We start from the raw sequence: 22639 nt of genomic DNA on the forward strand, positions 1-22639 counted from the left end.
TGATCAGCAATGGTTGACTGTAAACACTTGACACTATTATTTTTTAATTTTAATATATAATATATATCATGACATTCGAGTTTGACTAATTGGCATTGTAATATTTTTTATTTTTATGGTGCTTTTGTTTATTATACAATATATAATGCTATGTGTGGTGTATTTTGAACTTAGCTACTGCGGCAAATATGTCTATATTTCTGATTTTTATATGTTTTTGTATCTATAAACCCAAAATGAACTCAACTCCAAAAAAAATTGACTGAACTTGAACCCAAACCAATAGTAGGACCAGTATCTTAGTATAAACATCATAATAAGAAAAGTCAAACAAGAAAATCATACATAATTCAACCAGATATGGACCTAAATTTCATAGTTAAAAACTAAGTTACCGGTTCTTCCCCTTTTGGCCTAGGTTCCGGTCCTGGTTCTCCCCGGGTTCCTCCCAGGTGGCCGGGTTCCCTGTGAGTCCTGCGTCGCAGGATCCACAAGGAACCCGGCCACCTGGGAAGGACCCTAGTGGAACCCAAGGAGAACCCGAGAGGACCCGGGTGAACCCAGAAGAACCCGCGTGAACCCATGCCCGTTGTTTCCCAAAAACGGGGCCCACAGGTCAAAAAAACAATAAAAAACAATAAAAAAAGACTTTTTTAAAATAGTTTTTTTATAATAAAACTCTAATTCGCCTCTTTATGACTTTTTAAAAAAGACTTGAAACTTGAATATTATCTTTTTTGCAAATTATGAATATGATATTAGACTTTAGTTATTAGTTTACTAATTACATTTGCGATATATGAATATTTATTGGCATTGGCAATTAATAGTTATGGATTTATGATTTATCATTTATCATTTATGTATGGAACGTCACATTGTATATTTTATTTTTGTATGGATTGTATATATTGACCATATATATAGTATATGGGTATATATATATAATTAAAATATATATATGTGTGTGTGTGTGTGTGTGTGTGTACGGACGAACCCATACCCGTACCCAAGATTTTATTTTTTTTGCCGAATCCGTACCCCAATCCGAACCCGAACCAGTAACTTAGGTTAAAAATATCAGGAAAAAATAATGTGAAATCACAATTTCAGAATTTCTTGAGAATTGGACCATTTCACGAGTTTTTCACTACCAAATCACAAATTTTTCATTAAATCAGATAAAACTTATTTACAACTTTGGTTCAATGCTTATGTTCATAAATAAAATAAATGTAGTGACAATTATTTACAACTTTGGTTCGATGCTTATGTTAATTTTTTGTTGATATCAATGTTGTAGGTTGATTTACAATCACAATGGCATCTGGATGCACATCTACTTCGACCTGAACAAGTGCAAGTCAACCTATTGGAAGGAAACCCCTTGGTAGAAGTGACCCCACTTGCAAACATGGCATAATGGGACCAGTACCATGGACTATTATGTGTACCTGGTGCTTGAAGAAACATAGTGTAGGCATCAATCGCCTCAAATACCATCTTGCAGGCACTACTTGTCGTGATGCCAAGCCATGTAAAAAAGCTCCTGAAGAGGTCAAACAAAAGATGATAAACCTCCTTGCAGCACTAGATGAAAAGAAATTTGAGAGGGCAAGGCAACAAGCAGCCATGCAAGATGCCATTGCTCCTAATTTGACAACAACAGCTAAGGTGAATGTGCAACACATTGTTGGCTCTAGTCGCAGTCCACGTGTACATGACTAGTCTTCCTCCTCCATGTTAAATTAGAACCAGAAAGATAAAATTCAGAATCTGAAAATACAAAACAAGAGACTCAAAGATTTGTCCTAGGAAAACCCTCCACCTAAGGATGAAAAACCCAGCCACACCAAAATTGAATTTTATTATCAATATACATCTGATACAATGCTTTTAAGTATAACAAGAAGCTTTCTGAAAAATGAGGACTTCTACCTTACATTCAGAATATGTCCTCTCTACAATGAGATGAGATCACATATCAATCGAAAATAAAGGATAATACTGAGAGATCGAAAAACTACAAGATAGCTGAACACGATATCATTGCTTCAAAATACGTTCACAAAAGATTACTGAAAGCATATGATAAAATTGCCTTGCTTAAGAATAATACTGCACTCCTCGAACAACCTGTTACAATACACATATCAAAAAGAAAGAATGGGAGCACGAGAACAATATAACACGAGAGGACAGAAGAAGAGTGCTGAACAATACAAAGAGAACTGAAACACATTCAGTAAAATCACAGCAAATATAGAGCTCAAATTTTATGAAGTGAGCAGAGATGCAGCAAAACAAAGAGAAATCCACAGCCACGGCAGGAAACAATATAGAGAAGTTACAAACATTAACACTCCACTTCAAAAAAATTCAATACTTTTGTGCCTAGAAATGAACCAAGATCACAGCCTTCATTGGAAGCTACTACGTGGAATAGGGGCATGCACAAGGAAGCAAAGAAGGCTTGTGCAAACTTTTAGTATTATAACAACATTCCCTTCAATGTGCCAAGGAGTCCATAATGGGAGAGTTTGTTGACAGCATTGACAATTGTAGAGAAAGGGTTCAAGGCCCCTAGTCCAAGAGATTTAAGTGGTAGGTTGCTCAAAGATGCTATTGTAGATGCAAAAGAAATTGTGGAAACTGAAAAGAAGCAATGGCAAAAGTATGGATGCCCAATTCTTTCAAATGGTTGGACAGATGGAAGAAATCACACTCTTATCAATTTTATAATGGTTTCAAGTGGTGTGATGGTTTTTCTAAAGTCAATTGATGCCTCCAACATAATAAAGAATGCAGAAAATTTGAGCTTGATATTGGAGAAGGTTGTATAAAAGGTGGGCATACAAAATGTTGTCCAAGATGTTACGGACAATGAAGCAGCATAAGTGGCAGCAGGTAGATCGCTTCAAGAGAGGCATCCAACACTTATTTGGACCCCCTTGTGTAACTCATTGCCTTGACCTTCTTTCGGAGGACATAGGCAAAATTGATTGAGTGAAACCGATTGTAGAAGAAGCAAGAGATATAATAAAATATATATATAATCACCCATGGGTTCTTCAATTGATGAAAGAGCACACCAAGAATAAAGAACTTGTGTGATCAACGTAACTAATAGTTTATTGACTCCCTTGAAGCAGATGTTTGTGAGTCAACCATGGGTAGACTCTTTTTTATGGTGACTCAGCTTGCTAAAAGAAGGCTGATAGTGAAAAGATAGTAAAACTATTTTTTATGGTGAATTTGCAAATAGAGCATTAGAGACTGTCAAGGTAACTTCAACTTAATTTAATTTTCAAATTGAATCCTTTGTTTTTAATTTTAAAGATTCAAAGTATTTTGTTTCATTGTAAGTTGTAATTTAAATTTGTTTCTACTTTGTACTTTGTAGGTGACTAAGCCTTTGGTGAGGATCTTGCGCTTGGTGGATGGAGAGAAAAATGTAATGGGATATATAGCCAATGGATAGGGCCCAAGAGGCCATCCAACACTATTACATGGGGGACGCAACTATATTTGCCCCTATTTGGGAAATCATTGATTGGAGGTGGAACAATCAACTCCACCAGCCCATTCATGCAGCGGGGTACTTTCTCAACCCCAAGTTATACTTCTCTTATAGCTTCACAGATGCTAATGGGGAGGTTATGGAGGGCCTATTCACATGTATTAAGAGGATGACACCTACAAGTGCAATAAAAGACCTCGTGCTTTTAGAATTGCAGAATTATAAGGCAGCTAGGGATTTGTCGTTTTCTTCCAAAAGTATACGAGGGAGAGAGATCCAAACAACAAGTAAGAAAAAGTGAAGCCTTATATCTTGCAAGTTATAAATTACAATTATTAATAGAAAATTATTTATTTACAAAAAAATGAATATTTTATTTGCAAGTTCTTGATGGGAAGATTTTGGTGGAAATACCTCAAATTTGGAAAGGCTAGACCTCCGAATTTTGTCTCAACCTTGTAGTGCTTCTGGCTATATGTGCAACTACAGTTTGTTTGATGGCATTCACACAAAGAAGTGTAATAAGTTGACTCAAAAACACCTCAATGATCTTGTTTTTGTGCAATATAACCTTCACCTTCGCACAAGAAAGGTGTAGGACCAGCCAGGCGAACTCATTGATATGGATGATGTTGATCCCTACAGCGATTGGACCATGCAGGATGATGAGGCCTCCTTGTTTACAAAGGATCAGATTGCTGATTTCAAGAGGCAAGCTATACAGGATTTGGCTGAAACAAAAGCAGGGGAGATTGATTGGATGACATCAATATGGTGGAGGAGGAGCCACTGCCACCGACCAACATGGTGGAGCCACAAGCACAATCTTCTACACCAAGCAAGGAGCCAAATTTGAGTGCAAGGACCTTACCCTCTACCTCACATTATTTCTTTAAGGTAGGGAAGACGAAGATGTAAGAACTTGTAACATCTAAGTTGCCTAGATATGAAATTTATTATGATGATTTTCAAATACAATCACCATTAATACATAATAGTTACTAGTTAGCAGCTAGCTATTGTGTACAGTTCCACTATCCATCTTCGTATGATGATGCCATTTTGTAATCCATATGTATTCAACAATCAAACTTAATAGAAAACACTTCCTCATGATTTTTAGACTCATTTGATACATTTTGTAATTAAATTTTGCCAAAAAAAGTGTTTTAATAAGAAATTTTAGTAATTTTTAAGCTGCCAAGTTTTCACCGAGTTTTTGTAAAGCCAAAAAATTTGGGCTCATCGAGCACTATCTAAGTCCGAGTATGCGATCTATGGAGCAAGCTATCCAAGGAAAAAACTCTCAAACAACAAGTAATAAAATTTTAAGTCTTTATATCACAAGCGTCTTACAAGTTACAAATTTCAAATTTACAACTATTTATAATTTGTTTGACATTGCTTTCTAACTCTTCGATATTTTATTTTGTAGATTCTTGGTGGATAGATTGGAGTGCTAATAGCCCAAATCTCCAAAGATTAGCCCTTCGCATTTTGTGCCAACCTTGTAATGCATCTAGCTGTGAGCACAATTGGAGCTTGTTTGAGCACATCCACACAAAGAAGAGGAACAAATTAGCTCAAAGCCTCAATGACCTTGTCTTTGTGCAATACAACCTTCGACTTTGCACAAGAAGGGTAGGGGACAAATCAAAGGAGCTCATTGATTTGGATGAGACTGATCCTTATAGCAATTGGGCAAAGGAGGGATGAGCAACCTCAACTGTTTATTGAAGATGAGATTCTTGATTTGGAGAGGTGGGCATTGGAGGATATGGGTGCAGCAAGAGATATAGGACTGGATGACATTGATGAGACTAAAGAGGAGTCATTGCCATCTACTAGTAGGATAGAGGTCGAGCCACAACCTTCTATGCCAAGCAAGGAGCTACAACAGACTCAAAGGATTAGAACCTTAACCTCTCCCCAAGTTTTCACTAGGTTAGGGAAGGGGAATATGTAAAATGTTATGTTTTGTAATATGTAATTTATGAATTATGATAATGATTTTCAAAGCCAACCATTATAAATTCATAAAAGTTGTCAATTATCTATTGTATAAGCCATCAGAATTCCGCATGATTATGCGATTTTGCACTCAATTTATATTCAAATAAATTAAATTTAACAGAAAACACTTTTGTACTCATTTATGGACTCATCGGATACATCTTGTCATTGAATCTTGCAAAAAAAAAAGTTTTTCTAAAGAAATTTAAGCAATTTTTTAAGTTGCTGAATTTTTTACAAGTCAAAAATTTTGGGTCTGCTGAGGTTTTGCCAACTCTGAGTCTGCCAACTATGTAACAATCATAAGAATGCAACCCTTTCAAGCATATGAAGAGATAATTAATAATAACAGGGCATGCAAGTATGTATCATTGCATACTATGGTGACTACCACAGCGAAGGGAAATGATGTTTCAGGGAGGCGAAGGACCATGGAATAATAACTGCCGTGGGGCAAATGTGTGAAAATAGCAATAAGACGGTTGAACCACGAAGCCTCCATTTATCTACTCTCTTTATTCGTTGTCTACTCTAAAAACCTATGGAAACCAACATTCAGCTTGTGTCTTCTTACCACCAAATGGCATTCTTAGAGGGGATATTAGAGATGGGGCTCAAAGGAGTCTTCGAAGTTAAATTAGATATTACTATCGTTGCTATACAATGGCTGCTGGTTGGTGAACTCTCGTTGGCTGATCATAGCTATAGACTGAATTAAGCTGTACCATCAATGTTCATTGTGGTGCTTTTAGATCTGGAAGAAGACAAAGAAGTTATTAGAATAATGGCCTCTCGGCTGGTCAGGAAAGGCCTACTAGGAGGAATAGACCTGATTCTAAAAGAGGCGGTGACTAGAGCTGGTTTCCCTCCAATAAAAAGCACCATGATCATCCACAAAGGGTTGGTTATAAGGCCATGGCCTTTGAAAGAAATAAGCAGCAGCTACAGAAGAAGGCAAGCAAAGCAACAAAGCTCATCAAACTCATGACTGGGACAATGTCATCAAAAATGAATTGGTGGGATTCTGCACTAATCAAAAAGCTTGCCATGATAGAACGGTAAAATTGCTGGAAGCTTTTTGTTTTTATTAAAATAATAATATTTCAAATAGGGCATTTTGCTTAGTTTAACTCTTTATAGGAAAAATGTATATCCCCTAGATAGCTTAGATACAATCAGAACAGTTTGAAATGTTTAAGCCCTCTCAGATAGTGTGTGGCATGGCATGATATATACATTGAATAAGCTCAAACTGCTGCCTGTCCAAAGACAATCTTTTTTTAATACAAAGGATATGTTCCCCACAACCACAATTCACCGACCAATTGAGAAAACAAGGAAAATGCAGCAAAAATAGGATAAATGTACATTTACATTTTTCCTCAAAGGTTAAAATGAGACAAAAGAAGGTAAGTATATTATTTTTTTAAATCTAGAAGCACTTTTTTAAAAACTTGGGAAACAACATAACAAATGTAAAAAGTTGTGATTACTCACAATTAACTGCAAGATTTTCAAGAGAACTGCTACTATGCTTTAAACACTGTACTGGAAGTGAATTGGAGGTGATGATAAGAAGCAATTATGGCGATATTATAAACCCAAAAAGTTAAAAACAAGTCTGAGGCTTTTCATCTCATCAGGCAGTTGTCATCTACGCCAACCACTTACTATAGCATGTTTACTCATAAAAACCAAGCTTAGACACAAAAGCAGATAGACATCTTATATGTGGATCACAAGCCTTAAAATAAAATTGATTGACATCCATTGATCATGTGGCTAGAAGGGCCATAATTTTGTAAATTGCAAACCACAGAAAAAAATTGATCAAAACCCATAGACCACAGGGCCAGAAGGGCCAGAAACACCTCACCCCAAGACAAAAAGACAAAGTTAAAGACATAAGTACTAAAGACACAACAAGCATACCATCTCTGTCATAGAAGTCAAACCCTACATTTAGAGTAAAGTTAACACTCTGTCCTCACATTGGGAAATATGTGTTCAATCCAACAGCATAACTCTTTGTGCTCACTCAATAAGCATGTTTGCACAAGCTAAATTGTTCATAACCAACGATGCATCTGGTAGCTAGAATTATAACCACTTATAGATATCGTGACCTAAAACAAAAGTAAGTTTAGACAAGCAACGGGCAAAATATATTTTTATAAATTGATAACAATGAAAACCATCTTTAGCAGAAAACAAACAAACTAAATTTATCATCAAAACCTTACATTAGATGAATAGATCCCAAAAAGAAGATTGAAAGTTAGGCTTGATTTTCCACTCCACTTGCTTAATCATTTCATCATTGGATATACATATGCCACATGCCTCTAAAAAAATTTAGTCTTAAAATGAAAATGAAAATGAAGTTAATCCTGTAAAAAAGCAATCAAAAGCACAGAATGCTGAGTTGCATTAAAAATTCACATGTTACAACTTACAAATAGTCATATCATTTGATAATGGATGGAAAAAAACACACTTTTGCGCTTTGAAACCCTTGTCCAGAAGTAGTGCAACAGATCTACAAATAACAAATACCAAGATGAAGTCAGAAGCTAAAAAATAAAATAAAATCCAAAAATAGAATGCATCATCACACAGAAGACTTAGAAACAAGCAAATGCAAAAGAGAGCAGCCATTACTGAAGCAAGCTTCTCTGGGTCACTCTTTATTACTCTCTTTCCAATTCAAGCATACTTCTGATTCTGTTTTTCAAGTGATTACTTTGAAGGACACGTGGATTGAAAGGTGTCTGGTCAGAAAGTACTTATACAGGCCTAATTAAATCTAATTTTGGCTCATGTATTATGTTTTCTAAAAGTTTAGCATTGAAAGATCAATTATAAACTGAAATCAGGTGTTTAATTTTCATTCAAACTGGCCCTTCAGAATTTTAAGATTTTTCTTATCATTTCATTAATGACTATTATGAACCAAATCTGACTGATAAAATGCAACAAACAGCTAAAGCAGCAACTAAAAGATAATTGAGGAAATTATCTTTCTTCGTTTTTCATAACTTGTGAAAATGAGCTACAAAATTCAGACAAGGATAACACTAAATATGAAAGATGATAATTCTGCAATTTTCACACTCTGTTTTGGCATCTATCTCCCCTAGCATGTTTTTAGATCCGTTTAGCCCTATCCTAGCCTTTGTCCCACTCTCATTGTCAACATGGACTTCGTGTTTTTGTATGTCTCAATCTTTTCTATGTAAGTGAATATATTTTTTTATGTCAACTTAGTGCCCCGTTGTCATTGTGAGCCCTTTTTGGCCTTACTGTACTTGGACAATAGCATGACATACTAGTGTCTTTTGATATTGCAGCCATAAAACAGCCGTTTCCTTCTAAATTTGCAACTTTGCTGTGCCTAAATATGCAATTGTAACTGCTGTCAGATCCATTAAGTGAATCCCAACAGCTAGTTTGTCTAGGCATGTCCCTTCATCTTCCCAATGGATCTCATGTTTTAGAATCTCTCGAGCAATATATCCTTCATTTTCTTTCCAACACTTTCATGTCTTTGTAAAGCATCCCAGCACTCTTGAGTTTTTTAGCAGAAGCTTTATACTTCCAACATTGATCTTCTATGGGTTTTCTTCATTCCTGAGGGGATATGATTAAAATTTCAGCAGTTATCATCTCCATTTCAGTGTTGCAGGTGATATTGTTTGAAGCTCTACTTTCATTTCCTTTTTTTCATTGTTATTGTAAACTCTCCTTGTGTTTTAGCTTCCATGTTGGCACATACAGGGTTTCACCTCCATTTATATCCTCACACACACACTAGGGTGTTCATTCTTGTAGACTAAGGATTCAAAAAGTCATAGCTTCATTTCAATATTGTTGTTTTTAAATTCTTGGAAGCACTTAGGACTTAAGGGCACACATTTTCCATTTCTCCTCTTTCCATAGGCTGCCTGTGAAAGTTGAAAGGCCAAAATAGGTGCTTGACCTGAAAGCAAGCTCCTATAAAGCCATCCCCTTTCTCCCCATTTTTGATTGCAGGTGTTTGAGGACCCCAAATGCACAGAGTGTTTGTTATCTTTAATCTTCTATTTCATTTAAAGTTAATTTCTTTCATTCTGTGTATTCCTGAAAATATCCAATGTCTACATTTTCAGTCAGGCTGTTACATCCAAATGCACAGGTATTCTTGAAATCCATACAGGAATTGGAATTTTGCATCTGTTTTGGACAATAGCTCCACACTAGCATCCTAGACAGTGAGCTGCCAATCCAGGTTCTTCTCTATTTTCTCTTGAGTACTCTGAATTTTGTTTTTCAATTTTGCATTCTAGATTTCAGTTATTCCCATGAGAAAATTTCTATACAGGATTACATAGTTAACTATTAGTAAAACAGTAAGCTAGAAGACACAAAAACATAGAAACATCTCTCTTTTCTTAGTCTTGTAGGTAAAATCAATTTTTCACTTAAACAAATGTCAAAGAATCTTTGACCCCTTCCATGTGACATAATTTTAAGACAGTGAATAAGGTCTTGTACCTAACTAATTCATTAGTGGGTCCTATTCACATGATTAAGTTCACTTAGGTCCTATGGTAGCTTTCTAGAAGGTGTTAGTTGTCATAAGTTCTTATCTGAGCTTTTAACATTTAATTCAAATTACCTAAGTCATTTAATAGTTTACACTTTAGTTGTCTCATAACATAAGATTAAAACACATGTCACCATGTTGTCTAACCCTATCTCATGTACATTTCATATTCAGTCAATCATTCAAGCATCCATAATCAAGCAAGCTATTCTTGCCATTTTTGTTAAAATAATATTAATATCTTCTACAATGGTCATCTTCTATTTTTAACAGTCATCTTAGTTGTCGACTTATTTAGCTATTTAGCTTTTTAGTCGGCTTATTTAGCTTGTTAAGTTAGCTTTTTATTATTTAGCCTTTTAAGCTATATTTAGCTTTTTAAGCTTTTTAGCTTATTTGATTTCACTTTAACGACTAGTTCTATTTATAGAACATCGTCATGTAACCTCTATATATACGTGTGTATATCATTCAATGTAATTATCCGATTATTGAATCATTCATTCATTCAATTTATTTTTCATGGTATCAGAGCATGGAAATTAAAATTTTCGAAAGTTTAGGTTCTTTTTCTCTACCTGGGCGGATTTTCTTTTTGCAAGTTGAAAATTTTCCTAGGGTTTCTACAATTTTCGAATAGGGTTTTGACCCTTCAGTTCAAGTCGAAATTTTATTCCGATTGCAGATTCTTAGTGGGTTTTTCGAAACCTCAACTTGGTCGTCGTCAGATTTTTGGGGGTGCATCGTTTTTCATGCCTCGATTTTTGAGCCGTCGAATCTGCATTTTGATTTTAGATTCTTGTTGGGTTTTTCGAGAGGTTTTCTGGGTTGGTCTCAAATTTTTCTGAATGCCTCGTTTTCTATGCCTCGAATCTATGCCAACGAATTTGCCTTGGAATTTAAAAACAGTCAGTGATTTCTACCAATTTTGTGGAAGTCGGGAATTTTGGTGTCTTCTGGGCGCCGCTTATGTTGTACATCCGACCTAGGGTTCCTGCTCCTATTTTTTTTTGCGTTTTTTTGGGGGAAAAAGCGCCAATATTTTTCTGGGTTTTTTACAAAAAAATCAGAGGTATTAAAAAATTTCAGGTTTTAAATTTGCCGAAAATTTTAATTTATGGGTTTCTCCCAAACCTTGAAATTCGCGCATTAGGATTCGTGTCTCGAATTCCACTCTAGGGTTTCAAATTTTTTGTGCAGCTGCTTCTATTCTGATTTTTGAATCAAATTCTTCTATCTCATGCTTTCACTAGGTTGACCTCATTCAACCTCCATTTTCGTGATGGCATCTTTGACCAACATCATGTTGGAACACAATCAAAAGTTCAACAGTTGCCACAACACCTGGAAACAGTGCATGTTCACGATATCTGAATATCGTTACTTTTATCAAATTGATTTAGGCTCGACCTCGTCTTACAGGTCCCAGCGTTTTCACGATTTTTTCCTCAAAAATTGTTCGCAAGGTTTATAATTTTCCCTTAAAAATTATCTCATCTGTAATCCCCAATATTTGCGTAAGATTTTAGTTATCTGGGTTTTACCGTTTCTTTTCCCACAAAAATGCGATTTGTAACATCAGATTTCTTGGGTTCCTATTTTAGGGTTTGACGGGTTTTTCTTCAAAAATCGTGCTTTGTTGCAGTCAGTTTGGGTTGCACCTGTCAAGGTGAACATCTGCAACCATGGTATCTTGCAGTCTGTTTAGGAGTTGCTGGAGCAAATAGTGCTCAGTACTCTTCTGCAAAAGGGTTTGCTGATTTTTTCCTCAAAATCATGGTTTCAGGCTTCAGTAATTCGTGTGTGCCAAATCTCGAATTCACGTGTGAAGGCTACATTAGCTTGGATGGCTTTTGGTACTCTTCTATAAAAGGGTTTGCTGATTTGTGATCATAACACCTGCAATGTCTTTTGTAGGGTATTGAGTACGATGACCATTGGGGAGGGTGTTAAAATAATATTAATATCTTCTATAATGGTCATCTTCTATTTTTAGCAGTCATCTTAGTTGTCAACTTATTTAGCTATTTAGTTTTTTAGTTGAGTTATTTAGCTTGTTAAGTTAGCTTTTTATTATTTAGCATTTTAAGCTATATTTAGCTTTTTAAGCTTTTTAGCTTATTTGATTTCACTTTAACGACTAGTTCTATTTATAGAACATCGTCTTATAACCTCTATATATACGTGTGTATATGGTTCAATGTAATTATCCGATTATTGAATCATTCATTCAATTTATTTTTCAATTTTCTCTCTTGAAGTTATTTTGTCTTGCAAGTGATCCTAGGGTGTGGGGAGTTCACAATCCAAATCCTACATGGTATCAAAGCTCAAGTGCTACAAACTCCTTCCTAGATCTAAGGGACATCATCAAGTTTGAAGAGCTTGCTAGGTGCATTTTGGGATTTCAAGGACCTAGTACTGAAATCGATGTCAAAAGATAGTCAAAATTGGCTTTTGTTTCATCAAAATCTGACATGTTGAGCTAGACCTACAAGGATTGCAAGTAGGGTAAAAGAGGACTAATTCAAGAGGTAGCTGAAATTTTGAAGCACTTTGGGTCAAAATTGACCCTGCCATCACGTCCAAAAGGCCTAAAAACCTAAAGATCACCTATCAAATTATCAAAATTAGTGACATATGGTTGAATTGCATATGGTTGTACGAATCCATACCTAGTCGTACCATACGATCAGGAGGCATTGGCAAAAAAAATACTACTCCCTATTGTTGTGACATTTTCACACATCACCCCATTGCAAACGGGGACCCCCTTTTCCCTACTTTATGCGCTTTGTTAGTTTAGGGTTTTGGCAGTCAGGTGACAATTTTGAGCTTTCAAGTGCCCGAGTCTCGTTTTTGAAATAATCATGCCCAGAGGCTTTCCATGCGCAATTAGGGTTTAAATTTTGAATTTTGGAGTCAATAGGATCATATGTTTTAAAGTGTCAAAATTTTAGAGTGATCCTAAATTTTGCTAAGTCTTGAGGTTGCAACAAGTTTTGAATTTGAGCGAAAATATGTCCAAGTGTTGCAAATTGGTGTTATTTTGTGCTAAGAGTGTCAAAGATTTCCTTTAGGAGTCAGTTTTTTTACTCGTAGGACTTCAATTCCCCCCCTCAAATCCAGTTAAAATGTTAAAAATCCCGATGGAAATAGAATTTCCACCAAGGGAAATGATAAAATTTAATAAGTTTGGACTTTTACAATGCGAAAATCACCAGTCCCAATGGGGAACGTTTCTCCCCCATGAAATTAAGGCATAAAATCAAGTTGTCCCAATGGGAGACATTTTTCCACCAAGTTTTAAAGGCAAAATGGACTTTGTCCCGCCGGAGGGCATTTTTCCATTGAGTTTCAAATGTTTTTTGGGGAAATCTCGATGCCTCTAAATTCTCCACTGCAGTTGTCTCGATGGAGTGAGCAAAATGAACAAAGTGTGTCCAAATGACCCACTTTTCCACCAGGAGTAAAAATGACTAAGTTAAGTGTTATAATATGTCCACATGAGGTTTGAATTTCCCCTAGAGGATGTTTTGATGGAATTTGACAAGTTTTGATGGGAATTTGAGTCCCGATGAAGGGCGAACTTCCACCAGGGGATATTTTTACATAAAGATGGTCAAATTTGTGTCTACATGACCATCGATTTTTCCCTAGAGTGGATTTGTGGGTGAAAATGAGTTAAGTGATGAAATTTTATTGTCCAGATGAGGGTCGATTTTCCCCTCAAGGCTTTATGTGATAAATGATGACAAATTTTGATGCAAATATTTGTCCAGATGGGGTTCGATTTTCCCCCAAGTGGCTGGAAGTAAATTCAATTAAGTTTTAAATGATAAGTGTGCCCAAACAATGATGATTTCGCCTTGCCATAATTATTTAATGATCAAGGGTAATGAATTTAATGTCAAATGTGGGATCCAAGGCAAATCAATTTTCCACCAGGCTCATATAAGGCAAATTTTTATCCCACATTGCTTGTGTGGTGAATTTGGAAGGTGAAACATGAATAAAGGAACCCAGCCAGCATTAAAATAATATTATAATGCCATTAATTTGACAAGTTGCAAGCTGATTGGAGGCGCCATTGCTGGCCTGAAGGTTTGAATTTCTCCAAGTGTGATTGGGCACCATTTTTGGAGAGGATTTCCAAGTATTTCATTGCTGTGTTAAGGCGATTTGTGTGCATATTGTTTGGCGCCATTGCCGGTAGAGAGGCGACTTCATTCAAATCTGAGTTGGCGCCATTGCTTGTAGAGAGGCGACTTCATTCAAATCTGAGTTGGCGCCATTGCTGGGTGTGTTTGTGACACCATTGGGAGGGTGTGTTTGCTGGTCCAAATCTGAGGCATCATTTCCAGCCCCCCTTAGCACCATTTTGATTTGTTCTCTGTCCATTTCCAGCCATTGTTGCGCCAAAACGTGGTCATTTCCAATCAATTTTGGGCCAAATCGTGCCATGTGAGAGGACTATGCCATGTATTTTAAGTGATTCCAGCCATTGTTGCGCCAAAACGTGGTCATTTCCAATCAATTTTGGGCCAAATCGTGCCATGTGAGAGGACTATGCCATGTGTTTTAAGTGATTCCAGCCATTGGAGTTGTGTTCTCAGACCTAGCACAGAGAGTATTCAGACCTGAGACGTGTTGGGAAAGCCAAGATCATACATTTTCAGACCTACACAAGGTGTATTCAGACTTCAATATCAGAAAATCACTTTAATACACCATTTTCTGAGTATACCAGGACGTCTTCAGACTTATATTTTGTGATCAGACTTGAAATAAGTCTGAAAATCAGGTTTAAAGAGGGGTTTTGTACCCCATTTTTGGTCAAAATTCATGTTGTTTTCAGAATTTATGTTACTTACCATTGAAATTTCTGATTTTGAGCCTTTAAATGAAACAAAATTATTAGAAATCAGAACTTAGGATATTCTGAAATTGAACTACTAGAGATATTCTCATCATGATATTAACTTCGAGCTTCATACAGGTACTGTGTCTAAGTCGGGGATAGCAGCGAGGAAAAATCAATTGGAGGTTGTATAAGAGAGCTTCTATCTAGAGTCGCTGATATCATCTCGATGGAAGAAGGTCACGGACACAAACATGGAGTACCTGAATATGAAGCAAATGAGGCGAAGAAAATTTGGAGTGAAGAATCATCTTCCTTCCACCATATCTACTGATATCATGAAAAGTGGAATTTACAATGCAACTGGCTTTCCACCATCTATCCAATGCAATGAACTTGTAATTGAATGTGCGAAGCATTATGATCCTCAAACCCGAATGATCAAATCACCTAAGGGAATAGTGCTTGCGTACCCAGCTGAAGAGTCCATTGGGGAAGTGTTTGCAATCCCTAGAGGTACGCATATGCAAGAGATGACTAAGGATGAAGCCTTAGCAAAATTTGAGAAGAGAGCAGAAGCATGTATGACAGTCGTCAACAATGAGTGGATCCTTGAGACAAGGCATCACCACTCCAGATTGCCCAAGAGACTTCTATGTTTGGACTTCAAAGGTGAGTACAGTGACTTAATGTTTTTGCTCAACCGAGTCATGGGAACACCTCAAGGGGCGCTATTTGAGAATTGGATGTATTATTTTATTGAGGAAACATCAAAGGGAATGGTGATCAATTGGGCGAAGATAATCAGTGATAACATTGACTTCCAGTTGAGAGGTTTGGAGAAAACGCGGACATTCGGTATGGCCTCCTACCTTGTATATGTACTTGTCAGATTTATTGTGTACAAAGGATTGATATGCAATACAGAGTTTGTGAGAGCTATCTGCAACTCCATCTGCACAAGATTGAACATTATAGAAGGGTGAACGATGCTTTCACCATGTACATCACAAGACTGTTGCAAGGGGGGATCCACAAGCGGTTGTCCAAGGAGGCAACTACACTTATTGAGAAGTACTGATCTTGATATATGCAGTTTCCTACATTCACATACCTACGAATCCAGGGATTTCAATCTGAACCATACAAGCTTCCTAGGTATCCGACAAATAGGATGAAGACAACTTTTGGAGTATGATCTTACTTGAGGTAGTGAGACAACTTTTGGAGTATGATTTCCTACAAAAGGAGAAGCATAAAACAGGGATTACTCTTCCAATTGCACTTGGAAAGACTATAGAGGTACGCCACACCACAACCACGGCGAATTCAGTTATTGAAGAATTGGAGTTCTATTGTCTTGGAACCTATAAGAGCAGGGATCAATTTGATCCAATTCAGAGAAGTGTAACGATCAGAGAAGGAAGATTTACACAGAGAATCGACATCGAGGACTATTGGGCTAATCTCATGGATAAGCTCACAATTAGGAAGAGGATGTGCTCTTGTATGTAAGTGGACTTCATGAGGAAGTGTGATCTCTTCTCCATTCCAGATCAAGTTCAGGATGATGGTGACCATGTCCATCCGCAATACATAAATGAGAAAGACAACCCTATCTTGTCACCCAATTGGACACAACCTGAGTTGGTAGACTTGAATGTTTTGATTGGAGAAGTGAATGATTACTCCAGGGAATGGGTGGACAAGTATGTTAATGAGTTAAGAAAGTTGAAGGTCACCTTTACCTATGAAAAGACAAAAAATGAGGAGTCCTCTCTCAATGATGATGAAAGGACAATCAGTAATATAAGAATGCATAGTGAAGGGGAGAGTCAGGCTCCTAAGAGAAGAAAAGGTATGCCTGGAGAATCACAAGCAAGAGGCAAGAAGATTGTTAGCCAGAGTTCAAAGCAAAAGAAGCATAAGTCTAACACTCCTCAATCCACCGTGAGCTCCTCGTCTGTGAAGGAGAATGAAATGACAAAGAAGGACAATAAGTCTAGACAGGATTATGACACGGAGATCTAGAGAACAATCAAGAGTTATATGCTACAGCACAATCGGCACCACATGATGATGATGAAGAATAGTCGAGATCTCCTACAATTCAATTAGAGGACAACTTGGGCAATAATGTGGTCGATTTAACCAAGGACAAGGATACAGATGATGATGTCATTTCAGCCTTGAGAGGACTTGATCAAGACTTGAGCCTCAAAGACGAGATGGAAATTTCTACTATTCTACTATTCTTGATTGGTTGCTGCAAAGCATGGAGAAGAAGATGATAGAGGCGCAGCCTACAAAGGACATTGATGATTTCTTGGCCAGGATTAGAAAAGAAAAGGAACAAAAGAAAGCTAAGGTGCTCTCTAAGATCACTAGAGATGATGCAAGTGTGCGTTTTGCACAAGTGGTCATCTCGATGGGTGATAAGACTAGAGATGCAATCACTCCTATGGATTATCAGATCACCACAATTGACCTTGGACCTACTACAAAGAAGCAAGAATTCTAGGAGTTGGATGATACAGTCAAGGCAATCAAGGCGTGATTGAATAGAACTATTTAGAAGGAGATACTTGAGAGTGAGAACAAGAGAGTCAAAGAATACATTGAAGGGATGAATTCCCAAAGGCGTGGGGATCCCACTTTCATCTCACCCATTGCTATTGATCACGAATGCCCCTTTGATCATGAGGCAGCAAGGAATACACATCAAGAGGTTGGGAAGTGGATTGAAAATGTTTTTAAACAAGCGGATGATTTCCTACCTCAATTTGTCCAAGCATTTGACAAGGCAGCGATGCTTATATTCAAGATACAATACTTGGAAGGAGTTTGAGATGATTTCCAACAAGTACAAGAGAAGACTATTCCTCACCTCAAAGTGTTGAAGAGGATTCCTACACCTACATTGATCCAAGGGGGAGTTATTCAAGTAGGGGATGTTTATGATTTCCAGGCTAAGTCACAGAATACGGCGATTTTCATGGATGAGATTCGAATTTAATCAAATTTCAAACTTCTATAAAAAAATCGTTCAAATTCGTCCATAAATTCGGCAACTGCTGGGTCACGGGTGTCTGCAACTGTTGGGTCGTGGGTGTCTGCATATCTCATGAAAATCTGAAAAATTCGTTTAAGTTCGCCCAAATTCGTACAAAGAAGGGAATGCTAGAAACCCACGGAAGGGATTCTACATCAGCAACTACTTCATTCCAGATTCGTTGCAATTGCATGCGATCACATCCATCGTATCGACTGGGTCTTCCCATGCGATTAATTTTCTTATTCCTGTCCCGTAAATAAAAGCTATGTTTAATGTTTTTATCAGTGAACCACGAGGACGCGTCCCCCCCCTTTTTGGGCGCGTCCCCCCGTCAGAGACGTCTCGGGGACGGGGGGACGGGGACGCGACGTCCCCCGCCGTCCCGCCACCGCCACCCAAACGCCGCCGGGACGTGGAGACGTCCCCGCGTCTCCCAGGGAGACGTGGAGACGTGGAGACGTCTCCTTGGGAGACGTTTGGGCGTCTCCCCGTCCTTCAAGAGACGTGCAGACGTCTCTCCAAGGACGGGGAGACGCCCAGACGTCTCTTGTCGCCCCCACTTATATGCAATGTTTAAAATTAAAATTTTTTTAAAAAGTGAGTTTTTAAGTTTTTTGAGGGTTAAGGGGTAACTCTAATTGGACGTGGGCCAATGGAAAAATAACACCCGACGCCTTTAGAAAATAATAAAAGTATTTTTGGCCTCGCGGGGCGCTGCCCCTCGACCCCGCCCTGTATCGCGACAGGGAACGCGCAAGGGGCGCTGCCCCTTGACCCCAACTTGGGGGCGCTGCCCCCAAACCCCTGTTGAAAAATATAGGGGGAAACCGCGCCGATAGAAGTAGGGAAAATCTAACCTCCGAGTTTGATCAGGCTCCATATAACAACACAACTTAGAAATCTTGGTATTTAGATTTAGTATTTCAAATTTCCTATAGTCTCATTTGAAATGTATTTCTTACACTGTAATACTGTCATACATCTTTTCAAAACTAGTTTTTCAAGTACTATATGTATATGTACAAGTATATGAGCACCACCACCCCGCCACCCCCCCGCCGCCGTCCCCCCGCCATCCCCCCGCCGTCCCCAAATTTAGGCCCTTGGTCCCCCCGTCCCGGAAACGCGTCCCCCTCGTCCCCCCGTCCCCCCGTCCCCAACGCCCGTGGAACACTGGTTTTTATCTTCTTTATAAAACATGTAAATGGGAATTAACGAGGAATAGGTGGCTATTAAAAGAGGGCTCGTATTTTCAAATTTTTATAAAAAGTTTAATATATTAAAATGTATAAATATTGTTTTATTTTGTTTTTATTTTTTAATATATTATAATGGTATATATTAAAATATTATATTTTAACATATATTTTTTAGATTTTTAATTATTAATATATATAAGATATAAAATTTCATATATTTATTAAAAAAAAATTATTTTGGTAATTTTGTGGATTTATTTAGTTATATTGGTCGAATTTAATGTCAATTTTTTTTTCGAATTTTTTCCCTTGTCAAATTTCATACGAATTTTATTGTTGTCGAACTCGAACTCAAATTCGAACCTTGTGACTTAGTTTCCAGGGATGGTATTGTTCATTGGCCATGCAAAAGTCCGCTTATGATCATGCAAGACAGGATTGCACAACAATGGAAGGATCAATTCAAGAGATTCAATCCAAGATCCTTACATCTATTGAAGAATTATTGGGACTAGATGTCCATGCTTCCAACAGTTTGAACTTGGAAGAATTGAAAGAAAAGATGAAGTTTATCTACTTCAATCAATTAGAGTCTTTGAAGAAGAATCAGTTTGATGATTTGGTTTCTCTTGTGATTCACATCAACAATTTGCAAAAGCTTATGCCGGATTGGGAAAGTGTCTTTGATGCTTGCTCAAATGCCTTGGATGTGATAGATGCACAACAGGAAGCTCTACCCAGTGTCACAATGGAGGAACTCGATTCAATCTTGGCCAAATTCATGGAGTATGCAGCTAAAGAGAGGGATGCAGGCCGGAATCTTCTAGAAGATTTCCTCCTTGATAACTAGGTGTCATCCCATTGGACCTCCTTTTTTTATTCCATTTTTTATGTAAACCCTAATTGGGGTTATTTTAGGGCAGTGTTGGCAAGATCTTGGCCCTTGATTCTAAATGAATCTTGGCCATTCATTTCATTTGAGACTATATAAACCCATTTGCCTCTCATTTGTAAGGGAGAGATTTTTGAGAACTGTCGCCTATATGCTGCAAGTTTGAATACAATCGTTGAGGTTTGGTGGTTTAGTTTAGATTTTGTATGCATTTGTGGTTCTCACTGCCTCCAAATTAGATTAGAATTTTCTTTCAAGTATTTGAGATTGGATGAAAGAAGTGTTGAATGCATTTGAATGAAATTCGTATAATCCATACCACTAGCTTCTTGTTGATTGTAAGTTCACCTTGTGTGGTCAACTAGAATTTGAATAGAACTTAACTTCAATTGTTGCTCGTCCATTGGTATGCATTGTTTTGATGGCATTGATGTTGATGGTAATAATTTGAACATTTATAGATCTACCTTAGATGATTGCACTAAGCATGTGTTAAATTGTTCTTTGATGGTGAAACCTTGCCTAGTAGAATTTCATTGAATCATTCACTACGTCTTGCATTCTAGGTTTTAGATTAGAACTCCTAAACCCTCATCCCTTTTTACATTTTGTTTGAAAACCTTTTGTTAGAATAGATTGAGCTCAAATTGCAAAATCATTTGAAAATTATTGGCAACCCATGTCCATGCATGATAACCTTGAATCATTTAGAACAATTGTGTAAGTCCCCAAGTGAAAACAGTAAATCACATCAGCCATTGAGTTACCCACATGTCAAGAACTGACTGTAGAAACCTTGGAATCGTCTTAGTTGATCAGATATTTAGCATCTGAGGTAAAATACTTTGGTCTTTTATTCTATGTTCAAATGTGCATAAAACACACATCAACACCTATGCAAAATATTCTTTGGCATTTTCGACGAATATTTTGTGGCATGCGCAATCAAATTGGTCGTCTACATAAGATTCATCATCGTACTTCCTAAGTCACATGGTTAGTTTGTTGGCATATTCACCTGGTCACAATGCTACAAAGCCTTTTTTTAAATCATTTTTTATTTGAGATTAGAATGTTATTAAGTTTGGTTGCCATTTGATTTGGTTTTGCCAACAATTGGTTGGTCTTACACATGGGTCATATTATAAATGAAGGTCATGGTCGCCGCTAAGTGGGGGGCTTATCACCCTAGGCAATGTGGCCTATGACCCAACAGCAAGATCTTTTTTTGGGTGCATGCACCGAAGGTCACAAGGGCGCATAGGGGCTAACCCCTTGAGTGTTGAAAAATTTTGCGTTTTTGGCATTTTACCCTTTGCTAATGTAAATAATGTCATTATCCAACTAGTTAGCCAATCACTTTTATAGGATTAACCTACTCACACCTAGCTAAAGTTTCCTTAGGCTCTATGTTTTTGTCTCACTTCATAACATTGAGACATGTGTCCTCATCACTTGAGACACTTATTGTATGCATACTTGCTCACATACTTGTCAAGTGATCTCCCAAGTGTTGTACCTTGGAGGGGTAGTCAAAGTTTCACTCCTACCTTCTCGCCTCATCTACCTTGGCTATATATGCAAGGCATGAATGTACAATTTACACGCTCTTCATATTATATGATAGATTACCCAATTGTGTTTATTGTTTCACTAGTAAAAGTTTTGTTTTGTGCTTTCATATTCCTGGCTTACTCCAACATGATATCAAAGCCATGAGAGGGAATTCCTTCCCATATTGTGATTTTCACACATAGCACTATAATTGGAATGTCAAATTTGGTAGTTTTTTGTTTTTCCAATTTTTAATCATGTACACGTGTTGTACGAAAAAGTTGATAAAAAAAAAGGAAGGAACCCTTTGACCCTTTGCCCATATGCCATTTTTGGTAGATAATTTGTTTCTATAGAGAATTTGGCCTTTTGACCTATTTTTGAAAACAATTTGTGGCCTTTATCAGCCTATTCGCAAGTTTCAAAGTTGTTGCAAATTTAACTTGTGGTTTTGTGGAGGATTTGCCATTGTTGATTATTTGCAGGCATGGTCCATGACTGTATTTGCATTGCTGATTGCGTGGACATTAAACAAAGTCTCCAGTAACACCTCTTTGTGTCTAGTGTGTTAGGGACGTCAAGTGAGCTCAGATGTGTTGTACCTTTGGAGGAGTAGTCAAATTTTCACTCCTACCTTCTCACCTCATCTACCTTGCCTATATATGCAAGGCAATCTATGTACATTTACACACTCTTCAAAATATATGATAGATTATCCTATTGTGTTTATTGTTTCACTAGTGAAAGTTTTGTTTCGTGCTTTTAGATTCCTGGCTTACTCCAACATGGTATCAAAGCCATAAGAGCACATTCCTTCCCAAATTACGATTTCCACACACAACCCTATCATTGAAATGTAAAATTTGGTAATTTTTTATTTTTCCAATTTTTTATCATGTGCAGGCGTTGTACAAAAAAATTGAAAAATTTTGAAAAAAAACAAAGCAGGGAGCCCTTTGA

General features: G+C 37.3%; 1 protein-coding gene across 2 annotated transcripts in view; it reads right to left on the reverse strand.

The window, feature by feature from the left end:
• The window catches only part of LOC131048388 (uncharacterized), an 86429-nt gene that overhangs the window by 50564 nt on the left and 13226 nt on the right, over positions 1-22639 (reverse strand). For both annotated transcript variants that reach the window (XM_057982336.2, XM_057982337.2), the window contains exon 7: positions 7990-8072. In XM_057982336.2, coding sequence (XP_057838319.2) covers positions 7990-8072 — 83 coding nt within the window. The remainder of the gene's footprint in view (positions 1-7989; positions 8073-22639) is intronic.

Source organism: Cryptomeria japonica, chromosome 8, assembly GCF_030272615.1.
Source record: "Cryptomeria japonica chromosome 8, Sugi_1.0, whole genome shotgun sequence".
NCBI lineage: Eukaryota > Viridiplantae > Streptophyta > Pinopsida > Cupressales > Cupressaceae > Cryptomeria > Cryptomeria japonica.